This window comes from Argiope bruennichi, chromosome 1 (genome assembly GCF_947563725.1).
Source record: "Argiope bruennichi chromosome 1, qqArgBrue1.1, whole genome shotgun sequence".
NCBI classification, from domain to species: Eukaryota; Metazoa; Arthropoda; class Arachnida; order Araneae; family Araneidae; genus Argiope; species Argiope bruennichi.
In genome coordinates, this window is record NC_079151.1 from 88,622,017 (window position 1) to 88,638,612 (window position 16,596).

The window sequence follows — 16,596 nt, forward strand, 5'->3', positions numbered from 1 at the left end:
AAAGATAAATAAAATTTAGTTTTTATTTAAATATATTTATCAAATAATTAATTTTTAAATTATAATTACATAAGATATTCTGCAGAATATATTTATAGAAATAAATTTAAGACCTTTGTTTAAGAAAATTCTGCAGATTATTTCCATACTTAATGATAGTATTAAAAAAAATTTACATAAATTAAGAAATAGATTAACATGTAAAGAATTATTCCCAATTATTAGAAATAATAATAATAATTCTATAGCAAGAAAAAAAAACTAGACAAAATTTTGTTATAAATAACTAAACTTTTATATTACCTTCAATTTCAGAATAGAGTTCGCCAGGAAAGTATTCATTACTTTGTAACGTTGATATTTCCATGAATTGGTCTATAAAAGCAAAGCAATAAAAAAAAATTTTACTTTTCTATTTTTTGAAGGATATTTAATGATTATTTTCTATTTTACAAATGAGCTCCTAAAGGAAGGCACCTCAGACATGAGAATGAGATGCTTCTGGTATGGTGATTGGTTCTCCCCACAAAGTACCCAAAATGGTATGAAACTGGCTACCTCCTATTGATAACAGAATATGCCTCCAATGAGAGAGGTTTTACCACAGCCATTGATGGCTGTAAAGACTCAACATTAGTTCTCACCAATACTGTCATTGCAGTACAGTCATTCAGATTTTTCCATATGCCTTAATGGCAGATTGGAGTAGTCAGTTTGTGGTTATTTCACAAATTTAAAAAAAAAATCCAAATTATCAAAAAAAAAAAAAAAACTTTCATTAGGTGCAAAAAATTGATCAACCAGCTTAGAAAACAAGACAAATGAATAAAACATTTAAGATATTGAAATTATAATAAATTTATATTTATTATTCCAATTTTATTTTCTTATTGTTATTTCCATAAAATTAAAGGAAACTTTATATAAAACCTGAAACTAATTTTTGAATAGCATAAGTAGACTATAAAATAAAAATGCATTGCATTCTTTATGACCAATATTATTCAAAATTAAAACTATAAACATAGAAAAGTTTCAAATAACAGAATGAAAAAATCACTTTATAATAATAAATATGATTAAACATATCATTCAAGTAAATCTGAAAAGTTTTAGCAAACTTGAATAAAGGAATAAAACACTATTAGTTATTATTGACTATGCATGAAAGACATTACTATAAATTTGTTAAAATATAAATTAAAAATATAATTCAATGTAGTAATATTTTCAAATAAAATATCACTTGAGAAAATATATTTTTATAAAAGATAATTGTTTCTCACTGTCAGAAAATTAGATTGATCCAGATCCAAACAAATTACCAAGTCAGATAATAATCTGTTCGTTCCGCGCTTTCTTTGCTCTACAAACCAAGCTGTTACCATGGCTACAAACCCACTAGATGCGCAAAAATTCATCTTCCTCATCATTCATTCATAAGCATCTTTCGATCCGAGTAACTGTCGTTTTTTTTTTGCTAAAACGATTACAATTACTTAAATCGTAACTTTGTTTCCTAAACAGGACGCTCATTCGCACAATGACTAAAATAGGTTCGAACTATGTTTGAATATTTAAAGAAATGTATAATCCTAGGATACTCTTTTTGTCATTGTTGCTTTTAAATATCTGCATCAAATGCTTACTATTTCAATCCCTCTCTAAATTTTAAAATAGTCTTATTATGTAAAAATAAGAAAGAAAGGGGTTTATTATTATTTTTGCAAATTTTATTTGGATAGATGCAGAATTTTCGTGCCTAAGATTGATTTCCGGTAATGTCAACATTTCCATTCGAAGGATTTGTATTAATTTGGCATAAAATTACATTGAAAATATCTATTTTGATGTTCCTATTTCTGTAACTTTCAACGTTTGCTTAAAATCAAAACCTCATTCTAGAAACTAATGTTTGTTGAGTTTAAAACTTAACCAAACGATTAAAGTTATGGGACAATTCTTCTAAAATGGAACATTTCGTCATTTCTGGTAAATGGGAAGAATGAATTCGTTGTTGTTGAATTTTAATTTTTGAAAAGAATATACGTGTATGTATGTATGTTTACTTTTTTTTTATTTTAAAAACAAATATTTGTTATTGAATTTGCACCAAATATTATTATGGAACGATAAAAGCAACCGCGATTTTTTTAGTTTGGCAAAAAAGACATAATAGGATTCTGCACTGCTAAGTAAGTTGATTTCTATATAGTTTCTCTACTTCTTTTATGGAAGATTTTTCAATTTTAAATTCTTACTATAATATTTAAAGGCCTTTATTGACTTGTTTCCTATCAGGCTTATAGCTCCTAATTTTAATAACTATCATTCTTGCAGCTCATTTTGTATTTGTAAATTCCTTTTTTTTCCCTTCTTATTTTAAATATCTGAAGTCCTTTATTTTTCTGGACATTTACATGGAAGACTGGATATCCATTTCAACTAATTTATTATATAAATTTTTCCTTCAGCAGCGAAATCCTTTTGCATAATATTTGATGATAAAACAGTATTGTGAGTATCGAACAGTGTGTAAATGAATATTGTGAGTATCGAACAATGTGTAATGTGAAAATATTCAAAAGATACTGACATTTTTAGAAATATTGATGCAATAATATTTTCGTACAAAATTGTTAGTTTTTGCTTAATAATTCATTTAATTCGATATTGTATTTCAAAATATTAAATGGCACATTTTTTTCATTAAAAGACGAATGTTGTATAGTATTGTGAAAACAATATTGAAATTTTACATTAGAGATGCATAATCCATGATTTTTTTAATAACAAATAATTTTGCTATTGTTATTTTTAAATATGTGATCCAAATATCTGTTATTTCAATCATATTATTAATTAAAAAATTATTAATTAGTATTAAATATAAAATTTATTAATTGTAATTAATACTTAATTTAACGTGTGATTGAATTAATTTATCTATTTCAGCTTACTTGTTAAATTTGATTTTTTTTCAAAACTATTTATTTAATTTCTTTATTGGACTAAACCATTTTCTGAAAAATTTGAATTAAATATATATATGTCATTTCTTTAAAATGTTAGTTTACTATTCCACCAATAGATAGCGCCAGCACTAAACAGAATATATGCAATCACAGTCATGTCACAAGCAATTAAAAATTATCTTTATGGAATAGTGCATCGTCAAATGCAAATATTAGAGAGTCAAGGTCACTCCCTTGAAGTGGAGCGGTGACTTCACACTCTCCAGTGAAATCACCGCTCCGATAATTTTCAGTGATATGCAATTCAGTGATACGATAATTCCAAGAATAACCGGTCCGTTCACTTCAGTGGATAAGGGACTTTCCCTATGCATGATTGAACTCTTGTTCGAGGACTTCCATTGGACAGATCGTATCGATTGTTACTTTCTACGTGATCCAGGACCTATAATCAGAATATCACCAGTAAGATCGTATCAAGGATTTGAATCACACCCCTCTTTGAAAAGTATTGATCACTAGTACTTGTGACTTATTGATATTGATTACATAATAACCGTTCGTAAAATATTCATCTCTATCTTACATTAAATGATGTTGAAAAATGCTAAATCCATATTAAAAACTCTACATTAATCAACACTGATTAATGTAGAGTTTATTAATTGTATTATTATTGTTTATTTATTGTAGATTAACATTACTACTGCGAATTAAGTATTTAATGACTTGATAATAAGTTTTCAAATTTTTATTTTAAGTAACCATACAACATAGATATATTTTTGATATCTTATTTTTCAGCGATTTGTTTATTTAAGGTAAAGTAAATTAACAATAGAAAATGAAATTAATTTATTTCATGATTAATAATATAAATGTAAGTATAGAAAACCAGAAGAAGGAAGATAATTTATTAGGTATTAAAAAATTGCTTTTGAAAGATTGATCATCAAATTTTTGCTTTAAATAGAACATTTCAAAATTATTATGATTAAACAAACAATCAAAGACCATTAGACCTTGTTTTACAGAAAATATAAATTTCTTAATATTGAACTTTTAATTTTTATAAGCTAGAAAACGGTAAATACTGCCAGAAAAATAAAAAAATATATACTTTCCATTGAAAAACTGAACCTCATTTCCATGATTTTTCTAATTTTACCAGTAACTAATAATCTAAGTTACAGGTCTTAATCTTAGTCAAATCATTTGTTCTGTGATTACAAATCACATTCTGAAATCGAAATTTTAAAATAATTAATTTAATAGGACGATCCAAAATTAGATAGAGAAGTGTACGATATCCCTAGAGATTCAAACGCTGAATTACCCAAATCGAGATTTGCGTCACAAGATCTCCCTGGCTCATTAAATAATACGCCTCTTGCAAATTAGTTAATCCTAGAATCGAATTTGGAGGCAAGTGGAAAACCGAAATATAGCAAATGTAAGTTAAATAATATTCAGGAATCACGCTGCAAAAGAGAAATATCTTTTTTCTGTCGGGGATAGGTAGTTATAATTAATTTTAGGAATGTTTATAATATTGGGAACTATTTTGATGGATGCCTGAAAAACTATATTTTTCAATATTGTATCTAATATAGATCAATATAAGTAACGTCTTACGTTTTATACTGTTTTAATATTCTAAACCATATTAAACTATAATATATAATACTGATATACATTATGACATCAATACATCCAATACTGAGAAAATACTTTCAAAGATAAGTTAGGAATAAATTTTATTTTGTTCGTGCAAATATAAGAGAGCGGCTAAATAGAGCGGTCACCTTATACACCCAAAATGTTACTAGCCAATCAGCATTTAGAGTCAAACTGGCATTAGTAGAATTAGGTTAGAAATTATTTTATATATTAGAAATACTTTGTTAGATTAGTGCTTCGAAGTAAAATAAATATTTTTTTTTTTTTTCATTTACCAGAATTTATTGATTCTTAATTCCATAAGTTACTTCAGTTCTCTTACTAATGACTCTTTAACATTCTAGTTTAAATCTTATACTATAAAAATTTATTATTCACCAATTCTGTAAATGAGTCATAAAAGCATCTATATATTTCCGCACAATCAAAATAAATAATGTTACAATGCTTTACACTCAACATTTAATTTTATTGCAAATTAATTGCGCTTGAACACATAATTTTAGGTGCTATTTTTATTTGAATACTTTTTTAATTTTGTTTTATATTGAAATGCTAGGTTCTACTTATTTTACAAAAGAAAGAAGGATGTAACATTTCTTCCAATTAAAGTAATAATTCTTTTTTTACTTGGAAGGAATTTTTAATGATATTATAAATATAGAAACCAGTTAGTTAACATATTCATTCAAATCTTTAAAACCGAAATATATATGGCTTGATTAAAGAAATTATTTTTCAGTACACAATGAATTTAACTGTGGTAACATTAATTATCTTATTTAATAACAATTTTCAAATTATAGATTGACATATTTAGCTTCTAAATTAGTTTTTCTATAACATTTAAAAGATTCTTAAGCTAATATTTCAAAACAATATTATTTATATCGGTAATAATTCCCGTTTTATAACTGAATAGAGTTGTTAAGAGAAAAACGCTAATTTATAGTTTAATGTCCTTTAGTAACTAATTTACAACGTCTTGAGTTTACTTTTAAGATTATTTTGTTATGCAAAAAAGTGCACTTATATAGACAAAGCACAGAAATTTTTATATAGACTTCCAGGAGACCTAGACATTAACTGGAATAGGCCTTCTAAATTTAATTTCCGATTCTTAACATTCTTGTGGAATATAATATACAGATTGTGGATAGCCTAAAACCCATTCTAACCAGTTTTTATTCTGGTTATTACAATTGTATCCTATATACAAGCAAATATATATATAAATTTTGGTCAGTATTTTAAAGATTTTCGAAAAGTAAACGTAGTTTTATTTTTAATGTTTTAGGTTTTGAATTAAACTGCTCTGTACACTTCTTTCTGTTTCAAAACACAATTCATTCAGTTTCCAAATAATTATAAATGGCATAAAAATTAAACATATGATATATGTATTATCATGTTTTACCGTTATTGATTTCATATTTTAAAGTACAGAATGCATAATTTTCGTAAATTTATGAATGGTATTTTTCAAACAATTGATTTGTTTTGGTTTATTTCATCAAATAGAGTATCTGAGAAAAAAATTTGTGTAACTATATATACTGTTTTAAACATTTATATTAAGATATAATAATACCAATGTCTGTGACATTTAAAAAAGTTTGTAAAAGTATTCTGAAGAAAAATCTGTTACTTACATTTTTATCATGTTATTTTATAGTTGAATAGAGAAAGCAAGCATTAAAATAAATTTAAAGTAATAATGATTAATTTTTAACAATATAAGTAAAATATAAATTTAAAATAACAATATGAATTGAAAACAATAAATAAAAATCAAATGTGCAATTTTCACTTTAATGTCTTTTATTATTTTAAAAATCTGGAGAATGGACATTTTATAAATTGAATATGAAAGTTATAAAGTCAGGATTTTTAAAAAATGCAAAAATAATTATAATAAAAAAAAATGTTAAATACAGATTTGGATTAATTGATAATCCATATGATTATTTTTTAAAGTATTTTAGTTAAATTTGAACTATTTTTTAATGCATAATGTTTTTGATTATGCAAGTTATACGCTTTTGTTGTAAGTGTGAGCAGCGTGGGTTTCAGACAGATGTATTGCAGCATATTCTCCAATTAACTCTTTTTTAGTTCTGAAATGAGTCAACAGATGGCAGTTTGACTCTGAATGCTGATTGGCTAATAACATTTTGGACTTGAAAGGTGCACCGCTCCATCTAGCCACTCGTCACACATAATACTGACTAAAATTTTAAATTCGAATTAATTTGTTGCTTTTTTTTCTATATTGAGTTGAATATAGAAAATGATTTTTATAATACACTCATGCTAATAATTTAAGGATATGAAAGTTCAGGAAAAGAAAGAGTCAGAAATAAAACAAATGTGACTTATTTGTAAAGCCTATTTATTAAAAAAAGATAAAGAGCAAAAAAAAAAAAAAAAAAAGATTCTATATGTTTGACATCATTAATAAAAATTCCGATTTTTTTGCTCCCTGGAGCAAATTACAAAAAGAAAAAAACCCTATTTACAAAAAACAAATATTACATGGTTGGTATGATGGTTAATACATAGTATGTCTCCCAATCGATGCAATACAGTCCGCATAACGCCTAGGCATACTGAGTATCAAATTATCGATCTGATCTTGGGGAATATTACACCACTTATCAAGCAATGATCTCCAAAGTTCCGGTAGACACGTAGAAGGTGGTTGTCGGGCTGCAACTCGTTGGCCAAGCATGTCCCATACATGCTCTATTGGATTCAAGTCCGGTGAGAATGCTGGCCAGTCCGTACGGGTGATATCCTCCGATCGAAGGCATTCATTTACGATGTTTGCATGATGAGGACGGGCGTTGTCATCCATAAACATGAATTCTGCGCCCATGGCGCCACGAAACAAACTTACATGTTGTTCCAGAATGACGTCCCGATAGATTTAGCCTGTCATGGTTCCAATTTGAGCATACAGGTCAGTTCTGGAACCCAGAATAATTCCTCCCTAAACGAGCAATCCTGCACCACCGTAACGGTGTCGTTCAATGATATTCTCTTGGTGGTAACGGGTATCTGGTGCTCTCCATATGAAAGTCCGACGAGAATCAGACTGCAAGTTAAACTTGGACTCGTCGGAAAACATAAGACAAGCCAACTGTTGCGATGTACACAATTCATGCTCTCTATTCCAGGCTAACAGCAGATGTCAGTGAGTTGCAGTAAGTGGAACACATCAGACAAGCCTACGAGCATATATATCAATCTTCCCTAAGCGTTTGTACACGGTCTGCCTTGAAACTGTCCTATTAGTGACTGAAGAGAGCTGACGAGAGAGGTCTGATGCTGTGCTCCGTTGTAACTTGGGGGCGACCTGAGCTGTAACGTCTACTCACATAACCATCATCTTTGAATCGTTGCAAAAGCCTGGAAATGACACTCTGGGCGATTCCAAGTTCCTCGGATGCTTCCAACTGGGTACGCCTACATTCCAGACGGCCGATAATTCTACCACGTAAAAATCATCCAAATGCTTCTTTGTGTCATAACTATGCGGTTATTGCACTGAAAGGCTTATAAAGCGCTTGCGAACAATTTTACTTCTTTGCCTGTATTCCTTATACTCCTCACTCTCTTACACTCTCGTCATTGTGACGTACTGTTGGTGTCATCTGGTGGCTTCCTGCAATTTGCATATGATTTTTGAAGATGTGTGTAGTCATTTTACGGGTGATATATGCATTTTAGAGTTCAATTTCCGCGTGACTCTGTATTATCCTTAATTTATGGACATGCGTGTACGTTAAAATCATATTGCCAAATTATTATTACATAATAGATATTAGTTGAATTGCATTCTTTTCTTTTATAAGAAATCAAAGTCGTCATTGTAATTTACAGGTTATTATAGATTAAGTCTATTAAAATTCTTTCTGGCTAGTGATGCATAACGTCTCATTGGGACATCAATAACAGGAATGTCTTCATTTGGGATGTTTGAAATAGGAATACATTCAGTAGGAAGATTAGCAAATTGTTGAATTTCAAAAGTCGGATCAACATGTTGGGAATCTATTATCAGAGATATGGATAGATATCCGCTGATTAAAAGCCTAGATTTCTTCAGATGCGACATGAAAATACTAAGGAATTAAACATTTTGGGTTTAAAATGCTGGATGGATAGATCTTATCTATATGAGCAAGATATCTTTTTTTTTTAAATTTCAAACAACCAAATGCTGTAATCTTTTGGATGAATTCATTTATCATGAATCAATTTTTTCAGAAGAGCTTTGTGGGAGTTTACCCAACTATTTTGATCACATGATAGATCTTGTTATTAGTATGAGCTTTGAAATGCACTGATTTTTTTATATGTGCCTTATGCTGTATGGATGTAATAACCCCAAGACAGATTTAACAAAACGCTTGAATTACAGCTTTCTTGGAGATCAACCATTTGTAAAATTTGGTGAATATTTGAACCAAAGCAAAACTCTATTCACCTTGGTCATTACGGTAGTGCTATAATTAGAATCTAATTGTATCTTAGTGAATTTTTAAGAATCTTAATGGTATGTTCCGCTTGCCCATTCGATTGAGGATAATATGTTAGAGTAAGAGTCTGTAAAACACCCAAGGATTTCAGAAAGCTTCTGAATTCCTTGGAAATGAACCGGGGTCCATTGTCAGAATCAACTTCAAGTGGTACACCATACCTATCAACCATTGCTTTTAACATCAGTTGTAGTTACTGTTGATGAAGATGTCATTTTTGCCACTTATAACCATTTAGAATAGCTATCCTCTACTATCAAATAATCAGTTTGGTTTTTCATTACGAAATCTAAACTAATACGGTTTTACGGAGTCTTGGGTCATACCCATGATTTTATTGGTGTAACCGGTGGAGATTTGGCTATGTTAGGACAAAAGTAATTGTTATTTTGGCCACTAGATGGCTGCACCTGTCAAACTGTTTTCGGCAAATCGGCTGAATCGTGTTTGACATGGTCATAACGAAATTACATAAATTCTATTCCATAAAGTAACCAATGTTACATTTATTTTATTTAAAAGCAATTAATTATTGTTAATTTTTAGAATGATTTTCATAATTTATATTTCAGTTTTTGTATTTTTATTTTTATATCTTTTTAACTGTGTGTCAATGTTAACTGTAAATCAAACAGTACTTGTGAAAAAACGTGGCTTTTTTTTGAACCACTTGAGTTGCTGTACTGATTTGTGAGATGTCGCAAGTTGAATAAATATCCGGTAGATGCTGAAAATTTTGTTGAATTATTTTAAAAATCACGCAACCTAATTAATGAATAAATATTTAAACTGAGTGCGAGTACTTTGCGCACCTAATATCAACATTCTGACAAGTTTTGCAATTAGTAAATATATGTTCTATATCTTGGTTTAAATTAGGACTTCAGAAATTACTTTAAGCAACAGTTTTCATCTTTACAATTCCAAGGTGAATATCATGATGTAATTTAAGTAAATGTTTTCGGTATATTTTAAGAATTGTTATATTCTCATCCTCCATAATAACCAATTTCTATCATGAACTATATAGTTCATCTTTTCTTTAGAAAAATGGTAAAAGATCACGATTCTCAATTTTGGGTTGAAAAACATTCTGAATATATTTAATTCCCAAAATTTGAGAAGTTCTAAATGTAATAGCAACGTCTTCAGAGATAATTCTTACAAATAGAAAATCTTATAAATATCCGATGGGTACAAATCTTTGTTTAGGTCTTCATTGAACAATTTAGCAAGAGAATCGGCATTCAAATTTGCAGTACTTTCTTATACTTTTTAGCATGCTTTAAATCATACCCAGGAAACATTTTTGTTCAGAAGGTTATATACAGAAGACAATAAATTAGATGAATTTCCTTGTGAATTTGGAGAAATATTCAATTATCGTAAAACTTATTCAGCTGAAGTATTGATCTTTATAATTGCCTATAGTTTCTCTTAAATGGGATGAATACTACCTTTAACAATTAAAAGCCCTAAAAATTCAACACTTCTTTTAAAAAAGGACTTCTTTACATTTAATTTTTCATTATATTTTTGTAATCTTGACATTACTGTCTTTATCGTGGAAAGATGTTCTGCTTAAGATACCGATGCGATCCATATATCATCTATATTTCTTGGTATACCTTGTAATATTTGCTCCATGAATGATAGAAAAAATAGTTACCGCTGCAGATATACTATGCATAAATCTATTCGGGCGAACTAAACTCATCACAGTATTAAGAGTTAACATCCAATTTAATCTGTTGATATGCTTGTAAAAGGTCATGTAATGGCTTTGTAAAAAACAGTTTGACCATTACCTTTCATTTCAAGAACAGCCTTAAAATGCTTAATTGGTTGATCAATTATTTGATAAATATATAAGTGCTCTTTCTTAAATGTTTCAATATTGTGCACATATTCTGAGGAAACCGAAAATATTTCATTCCAATTTAATTTGAGTACGGATAACCCATTTTTCCGGAATAGAGCTGGTTGGATCACCTCAATCATTAAAATGATATTTTTTAAAGCATGAACAAATACACTCGTGAGCAAAATATTTAGGAGAATATCAATGTTGTTTCAATTAATATTTTCCTATAGCTATGGTTTATTGCATGGCAATGAGTATAAAGTCAAGATAAAAAGAATTGCGTTGCTTTGATTAGTGTTTAAAATCCGATTGCTTTAAACTGCAAATGACTACCACTGGTTATCCTTTCAATATTGAAAATTGACCACGTGGTCGGATTCCAACTCCTGAAACTTTTATAAGGGAAGGGAAGGGAAGGGGAAGATTTCATCCTGCTTTCAATAATGAAAAGTTACCCCGAACTTTGAGGCATTGAAATTATCCAGGGTACCAGGCTTAGAGATTTAAGAAATTCATTATTTTTCCGAGTCTATATAAAATTTCTTGGTTTTATTTTGTTTATGAACATTAAAAAGGATTATATATAAAACACAGATTGCACATTGTAGTTCCTTATAATATATTTCAAAGAATTGTTTCTGTATATTTGACGCATTACACACACACACACGCGCGCTATGAGTTAGAGTGGAGAATTAAAAAACAAAATTTTTATAACTGTACCTTGTCAATTTTTCTTAAATATGATATTATTTATTTTATCTGAAATGAGTAATTAAAGATGATCTAAGACGTTTTTAAAGTCAGGATAGGCCAGAATGAAAGTCGTCTAGCTAACTTTTGGTGCAATACATTAAAATTAAAAATAAAACGCTGCGCCTTTGTCATGCAGAATATACAATATTTTCAATTAAACCATTATCAAACAAACCATTGACCAATGTTGTTGAATGTAAGCTTTTCAATATTGCTTACAAAATAATATTTGCATATTATAAGTATTAAAAAATATTAATATTACAAAAAATTACATATATAACAAAATAATATATCTAATAAAATAATATTTCTTACTATACAATATTGTGCTACCACATAAAAAATTGCACTGGTGCATTTTTTAAAAATAAAATGAATTGCTAAGTAAAATTCTGGTTAAAAAATAGTATTTAAAAATAATTTTAATTTTAATTCGGTTAAAAAATTGTGGTGTTTTCTTCAATTACAATTCCATTGTTAATGCGGTATTTAGTATTCCTAGTATTCTTCAATGTTGCCTAAAGTATTCTACAGTATTAAGGTGTTAATGGAGATCCAGGTTATTATCCTTTGTACAAGTTTTAAAGCTATTGTGGATTTTAATGAAATGTCATAAATCGATAGGATCCTTTATTTATTTAATTAAGCTCCTTTACTTAATAACTATTTTCATGATTTATTTCATTTTTGTAAAGATAAAATTTTGACATTTCATTCAATTCCTTTTGGGTTGAAATTCTGATAATTTGTATATACATATGTTCTTGATAAGATAGTTTTTTTAAAAAAATATTTTCAAAATTTAATTATAATTTTAATTTCACAAGATATGTTTCATTAAGATTTCAAATGAAGAATTTATAATTTCAATTCATATTTTATAATTATTCTTTTGATAATTATAATTTTGAATTGCACTAATGACTGATGAATAGAAATTAAAATAAATAAGAAACCATTTTAAAAAAGCTTTTTGAGGCGAATTAAAAATATTTTTTTTTATCAAAATCTAGAAGTCCTTCCCCTCCCTCCCCCCCAAAAAAGAATAAAAAAATGAGGCACTGATAACCGTATGGCCATGAAATAAAGGCATAATAAAAAATTGATAAGATTTTACTATTAAAATAAAATAAAATAAAATTCGATGCTTTCATTTGAAATCAATTCTTTTTATAAATATGGATTAAAATTTCAATATTCTTAGAATATTTCAATCGGCGTCTTGGGCTTTTACATTTAATTTTTTTACCAAGAAATTTAAGCGTATTTTCTCAAATTTTTATTTTATTATTTCGAAGATTAATATTCAGTTCCACTATTTTTATGTACATTTAAAATAAAACCAAAATGAAAATATTGAATTCTCATAGTAAAAAATTATTAAAAAAAATGTTTTCACCAAAATAATATCAACTCACTTAAAAATAAAGCAGGAAGCAGTTTAATCAAATAATTGAAAAATACACTTTCACATACTTTACCTGCTTGCAGTTCGATATATATTACTATTTATGGATGTTTCTCTTAAGAAAGAAACAATTTTTAAATGAAAAGAAAACTTATTTTTTTACTATGACATAAATTTAATATGCAATTCCCCACAAAAATTCAAAGACTCTTATCACTATAAAAACTGATAACTTAATCAAAGAGAGATGGCAGTCGAATTGTTTACAAAGTCCTCTTAAAAGTATCAAATATATCTAAAAGCTTAAAATATCAAATCCGAGGAGAAAAGAAAACTAATCTATTATTTAACCATGATTTGGAATTCATTGACGAAAATTTTCTTTTTAGAAAGTTCAACTGGATATTTGGCTCTGTTTATTGCTTTCTCATTTGTATTGTTAAGTTATTTTATTAATGTTTGGCTCAATTTGTTAAAAAGAGTGCATAGTTTGCCTGGTTTGAAGCTGAAATGTTATCATGTACTAGGACACGCAACTATTTTATTTTCTCATAGATTTAAAAAGAGATTTAAGAAGATGGGAATTGTGTCATCACATGTCCGTGAGTACTTTTGTATATTCCGTGTATCATAATTTGGAGTGTAATGCACTTATTTTTTCATAATATTCTGTTGATCAGTTCTCAATAATTTTATTAATTAATCCCGTTTTTTTTTCCTATTAATATTCATGAAGTATCTGAGAAATATTTAGTCACATAATTTGAGGTACAATCCGTAGCCTTTTTCGTAATTTTCTGTTGGTTAATTTCAATAATTTTAAGAGGCGATTCCTTTTTCTACGCCAATAAATGCTTTTGAAAGTTGTGAAAGTGCAAAAGAAATTAGTTCTAAAATATCTTCAGCAATTTTATGCTGATTATTTTTAAGTTATGATGTATTTTGATTATTTATACCATCAAAAGAATCTTTCTTGATTTAAGGAAAACCAGTTTCCTCAAGAGATGAAAATATTCGGAAAAATTTGATATGAAAGTTATTTTTGCAGCAAAGCTGTGTATCAAAGCCTATTTATATTTGATTTATATTACTTACAATTCCTGCTTATGTTTGATTTATATTACTTTAAAAATATGATTATAGACTGGATACATCATCATGTGCAGAGACATGGCTAGCGTGATATATCTGAAGGTTGCGAAATTTTAAAACTACCGATTTTAATCATGAGTTTTGAAGGTATCTTTAAAGTACTGTTAGTAAAGTGATGTATCATGACGCATAATATACAAATAGAAACAATACTTTATATTTCTTTTGAAAATTTAAAACTTTTTTTCTTTTATTATATCACGAACATCTTTTTGATAATTTATAAAAACATACATTTTCAGAATCTTCTTAGATCAATTTTAAACAATTCATGCGCTTAAGAGCATATAATTATTGCGACAACTTGAACTTAAAAGGATTCGGTACACTGAGAATTTCGGAAAATCGGCAAATATATCGATATTTCATTTTTGGGTGAAAAAAGATCCTTGAGCCTTTGACTTATTAATCTGAAAATTTCAAAACAATCGGATAAGTATTTAGAGAGATATGGAATTATTTTGTGTGATGCGATAGCTAATACCACGTTCACTTCCAGTGTTTGCATCAAACATATTTCTTGGGAAAGTAGCCAAGCCGCATTAATTTTTCATTGAAATAAAAAACGGAACAGCTGTTTGATACTGTAATAGTTAAATCTTTGCTTATAATTTTACTGTTTTCACTTTTCTTTTCGATTGAATTTCTCACTGGTTATTATAATTATCTTGAAAATGACTAATTTCATTTGAATTTCAATTAAATGGTCTAGAATTTTTGCTGCGTATTAATAGATATTTGATAAACAGAACTGCATATTATTTAATAAAAAATTTTTATCCTAAAAAATGAAAATTTTCTAATAATCCTTATAATAAATATGTCATTAATAAATATGATAATATATATTGATGAAATTGAATATTTTATGACTTACAAATACCACATTATTGCTCTGAGGAAAAATTCTGCTTGATATGAGCGGTTTTTATTATAATTTTACTGTGTTGAAAATTTTAAATCTATTTATGTCAGTTTGCTTTTCCTCAAAATTCTGTTTGCTACAAAATGTTAAAAGTCACTCACATTTTATTGTAATTATATGAAATTTTTTCTGCTCACTCCTAAAAGCATGCTTAATAGAATTAGGGATAAAAAAATTGTAAAAGTTTGATTAGAAGTCTTTCTAAAAATATTCAAAGTGAAAAAAATCTCATATTTTCTAAAAAATTCGCAAAATTTTGAGAATTTTTTTTTCTCAGAAACTAATATAGATATCAAAAATCCGATTCCTAATTCTGCTACATACTTAATGAGGTCCATTAAAAAAACTGGGGGGGGGGGAATATTGAAAATTGCACAAGAAGAAACATTTTAAAAAAGAGTTAATATTTTTGAAAAATTTAAAAAATTTAAATTTATAACTTTTGAATCGGCAAAATATTTCAGAAATTTAAATTTCTGCCCAGTTAACATCTATCTATCACAAAATTTGAAAAATAAGTTGGAAATTGTGGAAAAAAATTTTGTGTACTGAGCCCCATTTAAAAGTTGGAGTTCTTTAAAAGAAGATTATCCCATCAATGTGGTGTTATGAAAGTACTATGCATTTGTAATTGCTTTATGAATTCCGTACTTTAAAAATAAGTTAAAAATTATAAAAAGCAATGAAAAAAAAATGCCTTAAACCGCCAAATTACTTAAGAATCATTGCTTTTCAATAAAAAAAGAAATTCGCACACATTATCACTGATAATTTAAAACTGCTATAGTTGAAAAATGATATCACTACATTCATCATGAGGTCATCAATTTGTTATTTATATTTCCTCAAAATTTTTGGAATGATAAAAATCACAATGGTGTTTATATAATATGTCAACTTTTATGTAAAGATAAGGGTCAAAACTTCTGTGAACGTAAATAAAAAAGTATTAAAACAGATCATAAACTCTTATCGAGCTAACTGCAAAGTACATTATTGATAAAATTTCATTTATTGCATCCAGACTAAAATTTTTAATTCTGAAGAAAAATCTCGAAGATATTTTTATGCCATCTGAATAATGAGCAATCAATATGAATGTTTTAATCGCTTCCGAGCGACTAAAACTAAATACTAAATTTTCAGTTGAATTTTAATTAAAGCTGTTACATATTTCAAATAATTCGACGTTTTTTAGTATGACAATGTATTTAGTACAGTATTATTTCTGTAAAAAATCGTTGAATTTAGATAGTCAGAATTCAATCAAGTACGAATCAAATCACCAA

At 27.7% G+C, this 16,596-nt stretch overlaps 2 protein-coding genes across 5 annotated transcripts in view; one reads left to right on the forward strand and one right to left on the reverse strand.

The window, feature by feature from the left end:
- LOC129973481 (sodium/hydrogen exchanger 9B2-like) overlaps positions 1 to 16,596 on the reverse strand; it is a 64,403-nt gene that overhangs the window by 24,139 nt on the left and 23,668 nt on the right. The window contains exon 2 of the mRNA XM_056087502.1: positions 304 to 375. Coding sequence (XP_055943477.1) covers positions 304 to 375 — 72 coding nt within the window. The remainder of the gene's footprint in view (positions 1 to 303; positions 376 to 16,596) is intronic.
- The window catches only part of LOC129981056 (cytochrome P450 4V2-like), a 34,593-nt gene continuing 20,134 nt past the window's right edge, over positions 2,138 to 16,596 (forward strand). For 2 of the 4 annotated variants that reach the window (XM_056091688.1, XM_056091714.1), the window contains exon 1: positions 13,523 to 13,832. In XM_056091688.1, the coding sequence (XP_055947663.1) occupies positions 13,583 to 13,832 (250 nt within the window). In that variant the 5' untranslated portion in view covers positions 13,523 to 13,582. Of the gene's footprint in view, positions 2,196 to 10,054; positions 10,142 to 13,522; positions 13,833 to 16,596 lie in introns of those variants that run through there. The other 2 variants (XM_056091697.1, XM_056091706.1) reach the window with 2 other exon arrangements.